Raw genomic sequence first — 18,367 nt, forward strand, 5'->3', positions numbered from 1 at the left:
ATTGTGTTGTTAGGGAAGGGGACTTTACTCTGCTTCATCTACTTATTCCATTTTCTTCATGGCCCCGAGTGGGAACGGTGTACAATAATGCACCAGCGAGATGCAAACTCTTCATGTTATTGGCCATAAGAGAGGAGCCTGCCCTACAGCTGATAAGCTGTGTCATTACAATGGGTAACGAACAATGATCAGCTCGTAGTCTCGGTAGTTGGATGACCTTGAAAGACCGAAACACTCGCACCTTTGAGTCGTCTGTCGAAGCCCAGCGGAGTTGGTTGAAGACTTGAAGCAATCACAAAGAAGGGGTTTTGTTCTTGCGAACCGCAGATTTGGTGGAAATCCTGTGGGACGTACCTGCCGGTGCCTAGAAGACCTGCTCTGTTTTCACAATGGCTGGTGTCACTATGTAATGATTGTGTTGTGATATATTTTACTGTTTTCGAGAGGTATCAAAAGGTATTAAAATTTTTAATGCAAATTTTTCATATGTCATTGTATTAGAGAGATTAAATTTTACACTATAAAATATGATACATCCTCAAGAGCCTAAAAATCACTCTTGTATTGTATTAAAAACTCGGAATATTATTTCACTCACCATGTTTTTATCTGCATAAAAGCTAGTATATCAATAAGTAAAATCTTTCTAGTTCGAATACGAAACCTGTAGACTACCTCTGTTTACAAAAGAGAAAGATATATAACTTATCAAACTGACTTGTTTCTCCTTGACCAATCCGAGCAAGTGAGCAGCATGGTTAGATTTTCTTCAGCTTAATTTGTGCACCATGCTGTGGGTGGAGAGTTATCACAGTGAATGGTGCGTGGATGTACGATGGTGAAAGCTCAAAGGAGAACCGCTGAAGGATTGTACAGATAGCCATCTTGGCTTCCAATAGTGCAAAGTTCTGGCCGATGCAGATTCGGGGACCCCATCCAAATGGAAAGAAAGAGGTCTGATACTTCGTTGCGTTGGAGATGCCATCAGCAAACCTCCCTGGATTGAATTCACCTGCATCTTTTCCCCAAATATCGGGATCATGGTGAATAAATAAAATGGGCAACATAAGGGTCACTTCAGCGGGATATTTGATGCCGCCGAGCTCCATTTCCTTGTATGTTCGTCTGGTCAAGAACACCACTGGCGGATACAACCTAAGAACCTCGTACAGAATCATTGTTACCTGCAGTAACAAAACAGAGATCATGACTGTTGTTAATTAATCTGAAATTAAAACGCATTTGCTTCAAATAAATCCTTGCTTAATCTAACAATCAGAATCTTTTATTCACTTACATATATTGGCAATTCAACCCCCCTCAATTTTATTACCGGTGATAACTGATAAAGCTTTAAAATAACATCATCTGAACTGTATGGAAAAAAAAAACATTCTAGAAGCATATGGAAAATACATGGCATAAGCTCCTGTTACTTTTGGTGACAAATAGTTATCATTTCAACGCAATATTTTCAGATTTTATATAAGTAACTGATCAAAACAAATCCAGTACAAACTTAGTGTCTTAATTAATAGACTGCATTTTGCATATTTGGCAAAATAAGAGAACAGTGTTCATCTTATACTTACAATCTTCAGACGACTTAAGCTATCATAGTCTGGTGTGGTTCTTCCAAAGTGGTGTAGCACTTCTTCTCTTGCTCGCTCTTGCCACTCTGGGTGCATACTTAGCACAATTAATGTCCAAGTGAGCAATACTGATGTTGTCTCCATTCCTGCAAAATAAAATAGCTTGCATTCCTCAATAATTTCGTCCGTAGTCATTCCTAGTTCTGCTTTCCCATTTGACTCCCTCATATTTGACTCCACCAATAAGCCCAACAAGTCACCATTACTGGTTTCACCATTTTTAATAGCCCGCTCTCTCTTTCCAATTATTCCTCGTAGAAGTTTGCTGACCTCTCTTTCAATTTCTCTCAACCTTCTGTTGTTTTTAGTTGGTAAGAACCTGTAAAATTTTCAATCATGCAAGAGTAAACTCTCAATTGCTACTGTATAAATTTAGCTTAGTCTAAAAAAATGTATACGTAGACTCTTCTTGCAATCATTCAAATTGCACTGATATGTATTATTAGTTCTACCTTCCGAAGTAGTACCGAAGTACTTAGAGGATGTACCATATTTTGGTATATTCCAAGTCATAATTGTCGTACCATTGATACATTTATAAAAGGACTGTTAAAGAACTAATTCATCAAACAAAAGAAATGAAAAACTGCATTTTGTTCTCATCAGTGTGTGTTTTCTATTATCTGAAAACTTGCATGTGCTCAGACTGCAAAATTTTCTTCTAAACCAAAGATCGAATATATCTTTTTGTCTGACTCTTGGCTCACATGTCAACTGGCAATGACTGCCATATTCTGAATGATTTTTCAGCATATTATTGTTTTCCCCTGTATCTAAAAACATGACTGAAGGTTATACTTTAATTTCACAATCCTCAGAGGGGCATTTTTGACAACGGTTTTCGGCAACTGTAATATATCACATAAGTACTAAATAAAGATATTATATAACTCATAGGATTGTTCGTAAGATATTTGATATGCATGTCCAAATGATTTCTTTTATAGTGTAAGAAGAAAGAACAAACCAATATCCTGGTATAAAAATTGTCCGAAAGGCTTGTATTATGCGTTCGGCTGACTCTGCTTGCAGCTGAAAAATTCTCCTTCCTTCCTCATAGCTGCTACCGAATGCTGTCTTTGATATGACATCTCCTGTAAGATTTTGGAACTCAGGCCAAACATCTACCTCTGACATTCCTTCAATAGACATTGAATTCTCCCATCTTGTAACCATTTCCGTGCAGCAGTTAGAAAAAACTGGCAGCATCCGCTGTGAACGAGACAACATTGTTAGCCAACTTTGGTACATTACCCAATAAGAAATATGGAATGCTGCAATCTAAAAGTGATAAAATGAATTTCACCTTTATTTTCTCGTGGTGAAAGGCAGGATTCAGAATTCTCCGGTGCTTTGCCCATTTCTCGCCTTCATAGCTTACAACTCCGGAGGCTAGCAACTTTCCGAGACGGGTAGGCTTTGGTTTGCCATAGTGGCCAAACTTATTAGACATAACTTCCCTTATTGATTCAGGGTCTGAAATCATCACTCTTGGCGTTGGGCCAAACCAAGTGAATGATGGTTTCCCTGCAGTTACGTTTTCAATCCCATTAAAAGGTGCAAGGAGACTGAAAACTATACCCAACATGTGTAGGTGACAATCTTAATCAAAGCGCACATTCCAATTAGACAGTAGCTCTTGTCAACCATATGCACATGATTATTCCACATGAACATACATCCTCAACATTTTGTTTTACATCAACTTCAAATGTTTTTCCCCCAAAATATTAAGAACATACTCCCTCCGTTTCGAAATGTTTGACGCCGTTGACTTTTTATCATATGTTTGACCGTTCGTCTTATTCAAAAAATTTAAGTAATTATTAATTATTTTTCTATCATTTAATTCATTGTTAAATATATTTTTATGTAGGCATATAATTTTACATATCTCACAAAAATTTTTGAATAAGACGAACGGTCAAACATGTGCTAAAAAGTCAACGGTGTCAAACATTTCGAAACGAAGGGAGTATATTGGAACAAGAAGCGGTAAGATCTCTTTTTGAAAATTAGAAGAACTTTACTGTTTCCTAAAAGGGTAAAATCCGAAGCTAATCTGCAAGCACGATCTCAACTCCGATTAGCCTTTTATGTACCATCAGATGTTAGCTCAGTACTGTTTCGTATTAAAACTGGAAATTCGCTGGAGGGAGAGGACTATACCGTGCTCCTCAACGGCTTTGCTGAACATCGGCAGCACGCGCGGGATGATGTCGTGGCAGCCGAGCGGCAGCGGCTTCTTCCGGGCCTCCCGGTTGAGCCGGACGTTCTCCGGCACGTCGCCGGTGAAGAGGCGGTACCGGTTGCCCCGGATGCCCTGCGCCCGGAGGGCGCGCTCCAGCCGCCGCGGCGTCCACCAGGCCCACTCCAGCGTCGACACGGCCAGCCACAGCAGCGCCGCCACGGCCGCCGCCGCGGCGGCGGCCAGGATCCACTGGGAGGCCGCCCCTAGCATCATCAGCATCAGCAGAGGCGGCGGCAGCGCCTCCTCCCTCGCGGGCCGCTCGCCGGTGGCGCGGTGGGGTGAGAGGAAAGCAGAGGCGTACGGTACGGCTGCACAGGACCACAGGTGATCCGCGAAACCGTATAGCCGATATTGTTGATGATCTCGACGGTGATGTGTGGCCTTTAAATATGTAGGATAGGTGGGATGACACGTTCCAAGATTACACAAGAAAAAAAAAATCTCCCACGACATCTGGTACTAGAGTCTACACCAGGTTTTACTGTTTTAGACTACACGGTTACCGCCAGATTTACTATGGTTTCAGAAGTTGATAAGGTTACTACATATAATAACGGTGATAACCGCATGATAATCCTACAGTTTTGCAAACCCTAGTTTAAACATGCGTTGTTTTCTCCGTAGTAGTATCAAGCATAGAGCCGAAATCAAGATGCTTAGGCTCTAAGTAAAGCATTCGTGCATAGAAAAGGATTAACACCATTTTTGTACTCCCTCCGTCTCTAAATATAAAAGATTTAGGTTAGATATGACGTTGTACTAGGATGTGTCACATCTAATTAAAATCCTTTATATTTAGGGATGGAGGGAGTAATCAATATCAGTATAAGTTATTATCAAAATATAACATTTTTTACCTTTAAGATTTGTCCTAAAATATAAACAGCTCCACCAATATACTCTTTCCTACCTATTACAATCCTTCATTATGTAATTTTCTTATCTACTCCACTTTTCATCCAACATTATCTTGCTTTTGCTGTTTAAAAGAGTATCTTTAACTAAACCTAAACATAATACTTTTTAACTATGTACCTAGATAAGCTTAAAAAATTATTCTTTTAGACAAAGAGAGTAAAAAAGATAAGTTACTCTTTAAAATCAAAACTAAAAATCCAAAATTGTTAAAACTTATAATCCGTAGCTTTACGGAGAGCCAAACTAATGGTCCACAGAACTTTTTTTTTCTTTTTTTAAGTCTTTTTTTATTTTAAAACAAACTTTTTAAAGACTTATTTTTAAAATCTGAACCTTTTGGTCACACTAGCTAGGTTGCCTTACAAAACAACATTGTCATGTATGTCAGAATGGTGTGATAATGTTATTTTATTAGCCGATCTTGCTGGCATGGTAGTGTTGTCTTGCCATGCTATCCTAGCTGGTGTGGGAGGATAAAACTGTTGCTATGTTTACATAATAGTTGTTGCTATGTTTACGTAATAGTGTTATTTTACCACGTCAAGCTAGCTAACGCCACCAAAAGGTTCAGACTTTGAAAATAAATTTTAGAAGTTTTGCTTTTAAAATAAAAGGTAAAAAAGTAAAAAAATAATTGAAAACTTATCCGGGCTGTATGTACTTACAAACCTTTTTTCCTCTCAGGGTGAAAAAAAGAGCTGCTACTACTACTGTACTACTATTGCGTTTATTAGAAACGCAGTTGATTTTTTTATTCATCTCTTCAAGAAATAGACAAACATGCTACTAGTTATGCTTAAATTATTTTGACGATAAATCTAGTGGTGTTTTTATGTTTATTTAACTATAAGTAATTAATAAATGTTGTTAGTCGAGGTTTGATAAAAATAGTTAATCATGTTATATACTTAAAAAAAACAGAGACGGTCCTTTTTTTTTCAAAATATAGCCGTTTCTAGATTCTTTAGAAAAACTAAAATAGAGGAAAATGTTCTCTTTTAATCACTTCATTGTATTAATTATGAATTTTGAATTGCTTAGATTTCCTTCCAAGAATCTCGTCGACTAAAATTTTATAGATTTTCATAGATTGAATCAGTCTCCTAGAAATACATTACAGTATAAACTTTTTGTCATTTGATTATGTCATTGTAAATTTAATTTGATTATGTCATTGTAAACAAAATATATTAATACTGATATAAACCCCACAAGTTAGTGACACATACACGAGAAACGGAATAACTTATTAGCATATGATTAATTAATCATTAGCTAAAAAGCTTTAAAATGGATTAATACTTTTTACAACTACTTTTCTGTAGAACTTTTTTTTAAAAAAATGCACGGTTTAACAGTTCGGGAAACGTGCATGTGAAAAATAAGAGAGTATGAGATGAGTTTGGGAAACGTGCACATGAAAAATAAGATGAGAAGATAGGGAGATGGAGCATAGAACACACCCTAATTAAGTGACTGAGCACTGGTTCGGGTGATGGAGCTGCAACATCATACTCGCTGCGCACAAGAGTTTCCACCAAACGCTAATTCTACAGGGTTTTTCACTTCATTACCAAATTAACCTAACCATGTTTTGGCTTGACTAAAATTTAGCAAGATAACAATCTGACAAAACTTAGCTCCCCTATTAAAGTTCGACAATTCTAAAATCTTTCACTCACAAAAATCTAGCAAATGTACTTAAATATTGCCAAAATTTGATAAAATTTATTTTGGCATCAAAATGAACATGCCCTACATTAGCACGGAAGTACATGACTAATGCGTGCATGTCCAATTACAAGCTTGGTTATATCTGATCTCTTTCTTGCCGTGTGTAAAAAAAATATGCACGCGCACAATGATGTGTCTGTAGAATGCGTGCATCCTACATGTAAAAAATGACATATCAAACATTTAAATTAAGTTGTTGTAAAACTTTTTGAATTTTTTCTTTAGAAAACACATTACAACACACAAGCACTCACCACACTAACCCCTACTAATTAAGGTCACACGTATATATACACTTTATTCCTTCCTATGAGCACCTCTAAAACGATGAGCTGATATATTTGAAGATTAATGAAGTCAACTTGTAATGTCAAACAAAAAATAAAGTCAACTTGCTGTCAGTGGGTACGTCATATACCACAGAAAGAATTTCGAATTTTCATCATCAATTTAAATTTGTAACATCATGATAGTATTTTTCAAGCATAACGTTTTTTTATGAAAAATAATACAGAAGTAAGTAGTAGCAAGAACATTGCTTGGAGGTTTAAATATCTAGATATGCAATCAAAACAAATATTTTATTAATTACCATGTTGATATCATATGTGTTTCTAGAAAATTAAATAAATGGATAGAAATAATTAATTTAAGTGTAATACACATGGGGCTATAAATAGGTTGATGTGCCATCTGGCACGCTGATTTTCTAAGTATACTATACAGGCGGCCGCTTCTTCCAGACTCAATCGGACGCAATCGTGCAAGTCGCGCGGAGACATGTAAAGATGTGGATCGGAGAAAAATACTACTACAAGATCGAGGGCACCAGGCGCTATGCCTGATAGCGATGCACCCCAATGAGCCAACCACACGAAGATTTCTCCTAGGCTACTACCAGTTTCCCCTCGAAAACGTGGATCTCTGATTTGCTAAATGGAACTATCAACGGACGATGACATCGTCAGGGCTTTAAATTAAATGAAAGCGTCGCAGCTGGTACGTGTGCTAGTCGTGCTTGTCCTCTCCCGTTTTATTCAAGAGAAGATGGCATGCTCGTGTTCTTTTCGCCCAAGCAAAGAATCAAGGAAATAGTCTCTCCGTTTTAAAATGTTTGACACCGTTGATTTTTAGTACGTCTTTGACCATTCATCTTATTCAAAAAAAAATTTAAGTAGTTATTTATTCTTTTCATATCATTTGATTTATTGTTAAATATACTTTCATGTACACATATAGTTTTATATATTTCACAATTTTTTTAATAAGGTGAACAGTCAAACATGTGCTTAAAAAATCAACTGTGTCAAACATTTTGAAATGGAGGGAGTATATAATAATGCCAGCTTCAATTACCCAGTAATCTCACAAGTTGAAAGCCTCACACAATCACTCCCTGTCAACAAGTGAATCGCTCGCCTGCATCATATATACTACTCCGCTTTAATGGGCGGTTTGTGTCATGCATTACGTCAGGTAGGGAAGGCTCCAAGTCTGCGTTCCACAATGCTGAGAGGATGACCCAAGCGCTTGCGTAAGAGGCTCCTTCCGTGTACATTGTCACGTGCTCACATCTAGGATGAAAACGGCTCAAAAATGAACGAAAATCATCTCCATCGTTTCCCTTTTTCACATTCTTTTTTTGGAATTGAAATTAGAATTGGAAACCAAAAGTTTGAAAACATAATCAAATACTGTATCATCAAATACGAAAACGAGTGAATACGGTAACAAAATATAAAAATCCTTTAAACAGAACTTCTCAAATCAACGAAGAAATGCAACTCTTTTTTTTTTTCTAAAACAATAAATCAATATTGCTAATTTTTATCAATTAATAGCAATACAATTAGTTGTACACTTTACTTTCTTAGAAAATTTTTTGGAGAAAAAGAAATATATTTATCTATAATTGTAATTATAAGTAGTATGTCATGACCTAATAAAAATATTCATTAGGCAAAAAAATTCTAAAGCATTGGACTAAAAAAATATCTCCATTTAACTAAACACCTCAATACACAATATATATAAATGTAAATGTAAACACTAGAGCAGAGAAGGCTGAAGCCAAACAACTGTCATTTACTACTCCGAAAAGATCCGAATTCGTTTTCAGAATATTTCCAACGGATTCCAGATTCCGAAGATAGTAGTTTATCATATTCGTTTTTGTTTCTGAGAAAAAAAATTTAAATTCGTTTTTGTTTCTGAAAGTTTTCGAAAAAATTTGACCAATACCTTCCATTTTCGAAAATATGTCCGGAATGTTAAAACTTTCTAAACCATTTTCATCCCTACGCACATGCAGACATGCAGCCGCCGGACAGCGGGGAATCGGCGCTTGTGCAGCAATGGAGTGACGCATGGATGGGCACCCTGCCACCCTGGTACATTTTAGGGAGCGTATTCATGAGACGCCATTCGTGCTAACTACTGTATGGCTCTGCTCCATCGGAGAACCGCATTGATTTGGATTACCCCACAATAATGCAATTATACATTCTAGAAGCTAGGCGTAATTAGACGTTCTAGAAGCAATGCCAGGTAATGGGCTGTCCAAGCCGTGGGCTAAATGGTCTGCAATACAAGATATTGATATCTTTGGGCCTTATACTATCTCCATCCTAAAATAAAATAATCTAGAATAGAACAGGACATAACCTACCACAACAAATTTAGACATACATATGCATATGTTTAAATTCATTATACTAGATTATGTCCCATATTATCTTATGTTGTTTTATTTTGAGATGGAGGGAATACGAAAGAAGATAATGTGTTTATTTAGTTTTTATCTGTGCTAACTGGGATTGGCAACAGGTGGAGCCGATGACAGTTGGATAAGAACGGAGCTGCCGCCTAGAACTGAAATGAGAAAGGGCAAAAATAGGCCTTGGCCCCGCTGGGTCCCTAAAACCCGATCAGAGACTCGTAGGGGTTCAGACAACGAGGGGACCTGAGGTGGTCGAGGAAGGCGTTGGGTACCAGTGTCGGTGTGGTAGGGAGGCGAAGGAGGTGACGCTCGGGTGCAAGCAACGTGGAGCTAAGGGCGACACCGCTCAACATAGGTGAGGGTGTCTCGTGCCTCGCAATTGTTTACCATGATAGTTCTCATAGACTCAACTTGATATAGTTAGGAATGGATAGGGAATTAGAGTTGAATTCATTCTATTCCTTGAGTAGTTGGGATGTTAATGACTTTGTTCATGTATTGTGATGATTGTTCCTATTAATGTACGAAATATTGAGTACCTCAAAGGTGTGAAAATATCTCATTTGGACTATTGCATACTAGGTTCTATATGGAAAAAGCCCCAAAATAGGGATATAGTCTTAAGCAGATAATGAAGGAGTTTCCAACAAGAAAAGAAGACTTCCAACCCGAAGCCGACTTTTTTAAGATAGTGGATAGAAATTTAGCATCTATATCCATAAGTGGATATACACAACTAACTCAAAAGCCAGCTTAGGACTACTCAAGACAATATCCTAAATGGGCCTCTAATTCTTTTTGGACAAGACAACCCTAGAATCAACACTTCCTAGGAGGGAGGGTAACCAAGGCAAGCCATCATAAGCCTATTGAGGTGTCAATACAAGACAATACAAATCGGAACCGATAAGCCAAGTCATCAACCATGGCTCACCTTACTAGAAATTTCTATCCTGAAGAGATAATCGATTAGATTTAGACTAGAGTTCCCCATCAACGCATCACGCGCACTGGCACTTTTGATGGGCTGTGCAAGTTCAGTAAAAGTGGGCATCTTGGGCCTTGGTTCATGGAGGCAAGTTTCAGCCCACTGATGCATATACTACCTGCTGATTTTTTTTTTTTTGCGATTTTTGGGTATGCCGGTGCATACCGGGAACCTCTCTGGGTCCGCCCCTATTTGGGATTGTTTTCGGAATTTTATTAAGATTGGTCACGCTATTATTAGTTTACTATAAAATTTATACTTCATCTGTTTAATATTATAAGACTTTCTGGTATTGCCCACATTCACATATGCTAGAAAGTCTTATAACCTGGAATGGAGGTAGTACAATTTTGATGAAGTTGCAAAATATTCGTTTTGCTATATTTTTAAAGTGTCGATTCAATCAAACCAAATATTTGACAATACCTTTTCTTTACAAACTAAATGGAGAATTAATTTATTGATATGGCTAAATTATTTTTTGGTGGCATGGTTGATTGGTATAAACCAAACATGCCATTTTTTTTAAAAAAAAAGCCTACAATGCATGATATGAACATCACAAGATCGACGATCAGATTGCCCTAAGCTTAATTGGTGCCCCATGCATCGGACGCAGCATCAACACAATATGGGGAGCGTGAGTGTAAGACGGCGCTAGCTCGAACTCGAAGCGCTGGAGAATCATACACAGCGCCATCTTGGCCTCGAGCAGCGCGAAGTTCTGGCCCATGCAGATCCTCGGGCCCCAGCCAAACGGGAAGAACGCGCCATGATCGTTGGACGCCCTGGAGATCCCCTCGGCGAACCTCTCCGATTTGAACTCGTTCACATCGCTCCCCCAGATGTCTGGGTCATGGTGGATGAACAACAACGGTAGCTCGATCATCACGCCTGCAGGGTACTTGACGCCACCGATCTCCATCTCCTTGTATGTTTGCCGGACAAACCCAATTCCCGGCGGGTACAAGCGGAGAACCTCGTAAAGTATCATCGTCACCTGTATGTACCAAAGGTTAATTACCTCTAGTTGCCATGTGATTTAGTAATTTCAATATCATCTCTACATCTAAAAGATAACTTAAACATGGATTTCCTAAAAAAGTTACTTAATTTCAACATTTATTACTCACGTTTTGAGTTTGCTCAGGCCTTCATAATCAAGTTTGTTTTTCTGAAATAGGCTTAGGACCTCCTCCCTTGCACGGTGCTGCCATTCTGGGTGCATGCTTAGCACAACCATGGTCCATGTGAGGAGTATCGCTGTCGTCTCCATCCCTGCAAAATAGAACACTTTGCACTCTTCCATCACTTCTTCGATGGTCATCCCCGGGCCTGAATGTCCATTCTCGTCTGCATGCCTCGTGCTTGACTCTAGTAATATCCCGAGCAAATCATCTTTGGTTCTCTCGCCATCTTTCATAGCATGCATCCTTTTCTGGACCAGATCTCGTATAATTGATTCAACCTCGTTCTTAATTTGATACATCCTTCGGTTGTTTTTGGTAGGCAAGGACCTGAAAGGGCACACCGCTTCAGATTTTCAGTACAGAGAGGAACTACGAGTACTGAATAACAAACATTTAATTTCGATAGAAATTATGTATAACTGTAAGGTCTGGTTAGTGTTACAATAGAGGCGTGGAGCATAAACCACTAAATCAGTGTTGATGAACAGAGAAAAACAAACTCACATGTAGCCTGGAATGGAGATCTTCTGAATGGCACCCATGAAAAGCTCCTGTTGCTCAGCCTGCAACTGGAAAATCCTTCTTCCTTCAAGGTAGCTGCTGCCGAATGCGGTGCGAGAAATGACATCTCCGGTGAGGCTCTGCATCTCCGGCCAAACATCGATCTCATTCGAACCGTCAGAACCAAGAGACGCCGCCCATCTGCCGACCAGTTCTTCGCAGCACGCAGAAAACGCCGGCAGCATGAGCTGCAGAAGCATACATGATACATTACTCAAGGAAACAGTCACACAGTCTATCACGGTAAATACTTGTGCTGTAATATATAGATATCACAAAACTGTACTGTAATTTAATTCGTGTACCTTGAGCTTCTCGAGATGGAAGGCAGGGTTGAGGATCCGCCGGTGCTTGGCCCACTTCTCGCCCTCGTAGTTGGCCACGCCGTCGGCGAGCAGCTTCGACAGCACGGGGAACTTGAGCTTCTCGAAGTGGCCCATCTTGTTGGACAGCACGTCCTTGGCTATCTCGGCGTCGGCGATGGTCACCTTGGGGATGGGGCCGAACCAGGAGAGGCACGCCTTGCCGTGCTCCGCGATGGTCCGGTGCACGAACGGCGCCACGCGCGGCGCGATGTCGTGGCACCGCAGCGGCAGCGGCCTCGCCCATGCCTCCTTGCTCAGCCGGCCGTAGTCCTTGAGGTCGCCGGTGAGGAAGCGGTAGGACGTGCCACGGACGCCCTGCGCCCGCAGCGCCCGCTCCAGCCGCCGCGGCTGCCACCACAGCCGCACCAGCAGCCGGTGGACCTGCCACAGAAGCGCGAGCCCCAGGAGACCGTACACCATGGAGCTCCATGGCACCGAGGTCGGATCCATGATCAACACCCTCGAAAATGAGTAGCAAGCTGGAGTAGAATCTCTGGTCACTGTCAGCGGGCAGTGTACTTTGACCGGAAGGGACAGTATACGGTGTTGTGTACATGTGAATTCAGCGCATTCGAATCCGATTATATAGGAGTGTCGCTGGGACAGTTGGTCTTCGTGTGCTCATTTGTTTAAGGTTATCGATGTTAATCAAGGAAGTTGCTTGCTAGCTTTCTTGGTTGCCTCTGATAGTGTATTATTGGTCAAAGCCTTGGGCGGTCTAAACCTTGATCAGAAGGAACTTGGTGGAGAAGAAAATCAAGGAAGGGGCACCCACCATGTGGTGTTGAATTATTGTTTGTGTGAGCTCAGAATATGTCTGGGGCTCGCCCACTTTAAATGTAACTATCATGAGTTGGGATAAATTTTTTTTTTTGAAAGGTAAGTTGGGATATGTTGACTTTGTTATAAACGTCATTTCTGGTAATAGAATTAGGAAAGGTTTTCCTCTGGGAAAAAAACAATTAGAGGTTAAGTTGGGACTTCGGACCATCTACGTACGTGCCTTATGAATGAGTGATTATTTTTATCTGTCAAACATTTTTGTAACCACTATATTAACATGTGTAACTAGTACATACTGTTCGTCCCTCCATTAGAGAAAAAAAGATATACTTGTTTGTTTATTTCATGCGTGGGTAAAACAATGGATCTTATGACTTAGAATTAAAAGTTTAGTTTTTTATGCGATTATTTACCAATATACCCCAACAAGCATACTATAATAACTGTAAGCATAAAAACACAGTTATGTTTATATAAAATGCAAATCAAATTGCAAATCGCCGTGAATCTATACTACAGTGACAATTTTTTTTCTACTATACAGGTTCTCCCTGATGCTATGCTATGCAAACGCAATGCCTCAGTGAACTGGAATTAGTAAGTGAAACAGAGAGATGGGTCGGGCTAAAATACATACCTAAGGTGAAACAGTCTAGTAGGCCTATCTACTTCCCAGTTCACGGGCCAGCGGAAAGGTTCAACATAGAAATAAGTTCATCTGAGGTCCCTTAACTTGATAACGAGTTTGATTTTCGTTACTGCACCGCAAATACCAAATACAACGGGCCCCTCAATTGTCAAAACCAATGCAGACAAGGTCCCTCGGTAGTGTGGATGGCGATTTTAGCTGACGTGACATCTATGTGGCTGGTTTGAGTTGGTCCTCGTCCTACGTGGCGATGATGTAGCACTAGAAGCAAAATATAAAAATTAAAAACAAAGGGGCCCACATGTCAGTCAAACAAAATATAAAAAAATAGTGGTACCTATGGTTCCACCCTCCTCTCTACCTCCACAGGCGAGCGCGCGCAGAGAGCCGGAGAGGGTGGGGGTGGCGGCCATCGTGCGTCGCGACATACCTCGCTACGAGGGCGACGCTAGCCGCCGGAGGACTGAAACCTAAGCCCCCTTCCACACCTCGCCGCGTGCTTGCCCTTCCCGCTCCCCTTCACTTGGGGCGACCTCAACAGCGAGAAGGGCTGGCCGCCGCCCCTCCGCCGACCGCCGTCCTTCTCTCTCCGCTGGCAAGCCGAAGCTAGCCAAGTGTGTGGAGAGGGAGGAGGAGGGGAGGTCGGCGAGAGGGCAGGGGAGGAAGAAGGCCAGCGAGGTCGGACTCCTCCACGACCGCAGCCTCCAGCCATCAATCTCGGTGAGCAGGCGGTGGGGCACATGGGTCATCATCAGGCCATTGGTGGGAGCATCAAGGATGACTCCAATGACTCTGGCATCGCGTTAAACCTCTCGAGGAAGAGGCTGCCATTGGGTTGCAAGTGCCACTCAAGAAAGCGGCGCCAGGTTGAGAAGGGCGGTGGCGGTTACTCCTACCTCTCTCAGCCTCCCCCCCCTCGCCAACCTCCTCCCTCCCCTGCCCACTCGCTTGGCCTCCCTGCCTCCTCCCTATCCACGCGCTCGGCTGGCTTCGGCACATCGACCGCCACCCTTCACCCTCTCTGGGCCTCTGTGCATGCTCGTCCGTGGAGAGAGAGAGGTCCCACTATTTTTTATCTTTTGTCTAACTTACATATATGCCCCACATTTCTTGTTTTAATTTTTATATTTTGCTTCCAATGCCACATTACCACCACGTAGGACGAGGACTAAGTGAAACCAGCCACGTAGGTGCCACGGCAGCCAAAACCGCTATCCAAACTATTGAGAGACCTTGTTTGTATCCTTTTTGACACTTGAGGGACCCGTTGTATCTGGTATTATGGTTGACGGATGAAAATCAAACTCGTTATCAAATTAAGGGACCTCAAATGAACTTATTCCAGTGCCTAAAGGGGCAGGAGGACAGGACTCCGGATGGGCCAAAAAAGTAATGGACTGGGACGTTGGGCCCCGGTCCGTTACCCGGCACTGCCTACGTTTCTGCGCACGTCAGGATGTCGTACACTCTAGCTAGAGTCAGAACATCTTTGAGCTCTCCGGCCGTTTTATTTACTCCAGAGGAACGAAAGCAACAAATCCACATTTATTTACTAACTTTACAGCACCAAAAATCCAAAATGCTAGCAGCTTCTGCAGCAAGTTAGCAAACAACTAACTAGCAAATCACACACTGGCTATCTGCCACACTTTGTCGATGCAATCGCGCTAGCTGAAAAAAAATCCAGGCACGTATGTATGACCGTGGCCGCCAAGAAACCTCACAAAGACGGAGAAAAACATGTGACGCCAAGCAAAGCGTATGCCTATAAAACGCTCGCGCGTCTGCCACTCGTACCAACAGAAACCACTCACTGCGCGCTCTTGGCAGCTGTGGTCGCAGTCTCAACAAGTCAGCCAACTAGCTAGGGAACCGGTAATAATGGAGGAGGCCACGGGAATGGAGGTGGGAGTCTCACTGGAAGCAGGTAAGCCGGCGGCGGCGCCGTGGGGCATGCTCTACTACGGCGTCCCGGCCCTGCTCGTGCTAGGCGCGCTCTACCGGGCGGCGGAGAGGTGCTGGCTGGGGCCGCGGCGGGTCGCCGGCGCGCTCCAGGGGCAGGGGCTCCGCGGCACCGCGTACCGGTTCCCCGCCGGCGACCTACCGGAGAACGCCCGGCGCAGCAAGGAGGCGCGGGCTAAGCCCATGCCGCCGTGCCACGACATTGTCCCCCGGGTGGCCCCGCTCCTTCAGGACATCGTCAAGGAGTACGGTAAGCTCCATGCATAAGGGAAACTGTTTTAACAGATCGAGTGGACGTCCACCCGTTTATTGCATATCATCTAAATAGTTATAAAAAAATTAAAAAAATATAAATAAGATATATCAATGTGTAATATATCAATTCACAAACATGCAAGTTAAAATTCAACTTCTACATTTTGTTATTTTTGTTATAATTTGTAGAAGTTAAATTTGAACTTGCATGTTTGTGGATTGATATATTACATATTGATCTATCTTCTCAATTGTTTTGAAAACTTTTCGTAGCCATCTAGTTGACATGCAATAAACGGGTGGACGTCCACTCGAGCTATTAGAATCCATCTTGACATGCCTCCATGCATGCCTCTATTGCTATGACTTTTCCAGTTTCGTGAATAGTGAACACAAGTTCATATATACTTCAGAAAGTATGCGCGTGCTGTTATGTTCAGTTTACGCTGTTCATCGAGCTCTATCTGACGGCACAGAACACTGAACTGAATGTAGGCAACGTGTGCATCACCTGGTTCGGCACAACGCCGAGAGTGGTCATCGCTGAGCCAGAGCTAGTGAAGGACATCCTATCCAACAAGTTTGGCCACTTCGAGAAATTCACCCTCAAAAGTCTCGGGAAATTGATCGCCCTCGGGCTCGCGAGCTACGAAGGCGAGAAATGGGCGAGGCACAGGAGGATCCTGAACCCTGCTTTCCATCTCGAAAAGCTCAAGGTACATACTGTATATGTTAGTTGTTACAAGCTAGCAGGGAGTGATTTATACCTCAATACCTGTGTGTGTGCGTGTATGCTTACTGAACTGAATTTGATGTTTTCAGCACATGTTGCCGGCTTTCTCGACGTGCTGCAGCGAGATGATCGACCGTTGGGACAGTAAACTAGCTGGCTCTGATGGACCGTTCGAGCTAGACATCTGGCAGGAGTTTCAGAACCTCACCGGAGACGTGATCTCCCGGACGGCGTTCGGCAGCAGCTTCATGGAAGGGCGAAGGATCTTCCAGCTGCAGGAAGAGCAAGCTGATCGAATCATCAAGACCATCCAGTATATCTACATCCCAGGCTACTTGTGAGAACCAGCTTAATTAACCAATGCTCCCGTCCCCTGTGTGTCACTTGTCATCGTACAGTATACGTATGTCTGTATCTCTGACATTAGTTGTTGCTATCCTGTTCCTGTGTCATGCAGGTACTTTCCAACTGAAAACAACAGGAGGATGAAGGAGAACAGCCGAGAGATAGAAGGGCTCCTGAGGGGCATCATCGAGAAGAGGAGCCGCGCCGTCGAGAACGGCGAGCTCAGCGGCGACGACCTGCTCGGGCTGATGCTCAAGTCCAACATGGACAGCGGTGAGCCGTCCAACCTGAGGATGAGCACGGAGGACGTGATCGAGGAGTGCAAGCTGTTCTACTTCGCCGGCATGGAGACCACGTCGGTGCTGCTCACCTGGACGCTCGTCGTGCTATCCATGCACCCCGAATGGCAGCACCGCGCCAGGGAAGAGGTCTTGAGCGCGTTCGGCCGCGACAAACCCAACTTCGACGGCTTGAGCCGACTGAAAACGGCAAGTGCTTGTCAAAACCTGAACATATTTCTTCATCCATATTTGATCACAAGTGGTAGTACACATGTTAACTTGCTCACGATGCCTAGATACTCTGTTTATCTTTTGCAGGTGACGATGATACTGCATGAGGTGCTCAGGCTGTACCCGCCGGCGGTCACGTTGAGCCGAAGAACATTCAAGGAGATTCAGATTGGGGGCATCACGTACCCGGCTGGTGTGGGCCTTGAGCTGCCCATAATCCTGATTCACCACAACACCGATGTGTGGGGGAAGGATGCCCATGAGTTTAAGCCAGAGAGGTTCGCGGATGGGATCTCCAAGGCGACCAAGACCAATCAGCAGGCGTTCTTCCCGTTCGGTTGGGGCCCGAGGATCTGCATTGGCCAGAACTTCGCGATGCTTGAGGCCAAGATGGCGTTATGCGTGATACTTCAGAACTTTGAGTTTCAGTTGTCGCCCTCGTACACCCATGCTCCTTACGCCAGTGTCACGCTACATCCGCAGCATGGTGCACAAATTATACTCACAAGACTATGATCATCTGGTTTTGGTAGCAGCGGCCACCCGTGAATCCGCTTATATATATATATGTCATTTTCGATTTTCCATAGGCTAATATATGGATCGACACAGAAAAATGGTTCACAATAATCACATACATTAGTATGTAACTAGGTGCACGTATGTTGACACGGTATAGTATGTGTGGATGTCAGGGGAACTTGTACGTGCTGATGAGCGTGAAAAATAAAGCAAACAAATAATTGAATA

At 42.5% G+C, this 18,367-nt stretch overlaps 4 protein-coding genes across 5 annotated transcripts; 1 reads left to right on the top strand and 3 right to left on the bottom strand.

Moving 5' to 3' along the window:
• Positions 1 to 543: 543 nt before the first annotated feature.
• LOC4326657 (cytochrome P450 CYP72A616) lies at positions 544 to 4,262 on the bottom strand. Its single transcript, XM_015760381.3, has 5 exons — positions 3,822 to 4,262; positions 2,959 to 3,179; positions 2,620 to 2,864; positions 1,593 to 1,971; positions 544 to 1,184 (listed from the first exon to the last, which is right to left on the bottom strand). The coding sequence occupies exons 1-5, from the start codon at positions 4,120 to 4,122 to the stop codon at positions 759 to 761; spliced, it is 1,572 nt and encodes a 523-aa protein (XP_015615867.1). The 5' UTR covers positions 4,123 to 4,262; the 3' UTR covers positions 544 to 758.
• A 6,441-nt stretch (positions 4,263 to 10,703) lies between these two features.
• On the bottom strand, positions 10,704 to 12,932 carry LOC9271449 (cytochrome P450 CYP72A616-like). 2 transcript variants are annotated; one of them, XM_066306863.1, is made up of 4 exons: positions 12,319 to 12,932; positions 11,957 to 12,201; positions 11,396 to 11,779; positions 10,704 to 11,262 (listed from the first exon to the last, which is right to left on the bottom strand). In XM_066306863.1, exons 1-4 carry the CDS (start codon positions 12,826 to 12,828, stop codon positions 11,259 to 11,261), a joined length of 1,143 nt encoding a protein of 380 aa, XP_066162960.1. In that variant the 5' UTR covers positions 12,829 to 12,932; the 3' UTR covers positions 10,704 to 11,258. The 2 variants fall into 2 exon arrangements, with proteins under 2 accessions (XP_066162960.1, XP_066162961.1); XM_066306864.1 differs by having other exon boundaries at positions 11,392 to 11,779.
• LOC136355445 (cytochrome P450 CYP72A616-like) lies at positions 10,837 to 11,256 on the bottom strand. The gene has a single exon (XM_066308010.1). It carries the CDS (start codon positions 11,254 to 11,256, stop codon positions 10,837 to 10,839), a length of 420 nt encoding a protein of 139 aa, XP_066164107.1.
• Positions 12,933 to 15,608: 2,676 nt separating the features above from the next.
• LOC4326659 (cytochrome P450 CYP72A616) lies at positions 15,609 to 18,367 on the top strand. The gene is made up of 5 exons (XM_015778656.3): positions 15,609 to 16,022; positions 16,523 to 16,743; positions 16,850 to 17,097; positions 17,218 to 17,593; positions 17,705 to 18,367. Exons 1-5 carry the CDS (start codon positions 15,692 to 15,694, stop codon positions 18,131 to 18,133), a joined length of 1,605 nt encoding a protein of 534 aa, XP_015634142.1. The 5' UTR covers positions 15,609 to 15,691; the 3' UTR covers positions 18,134 to 18,367.

The sequence above is a fragment of the Oryza sativa genome, chromosome 1, assembly GCF_034140825.1.
Source record: "Oryza sativa Japonica Group chromosome 1, ASM3414082v1".
Classification (NCBI taxonomy): Eukaryota; Viridiplantae; Streptophyta; class Magnoliopsida; order Poales; family Poaceae; genus Oryza; species Oryza sativa.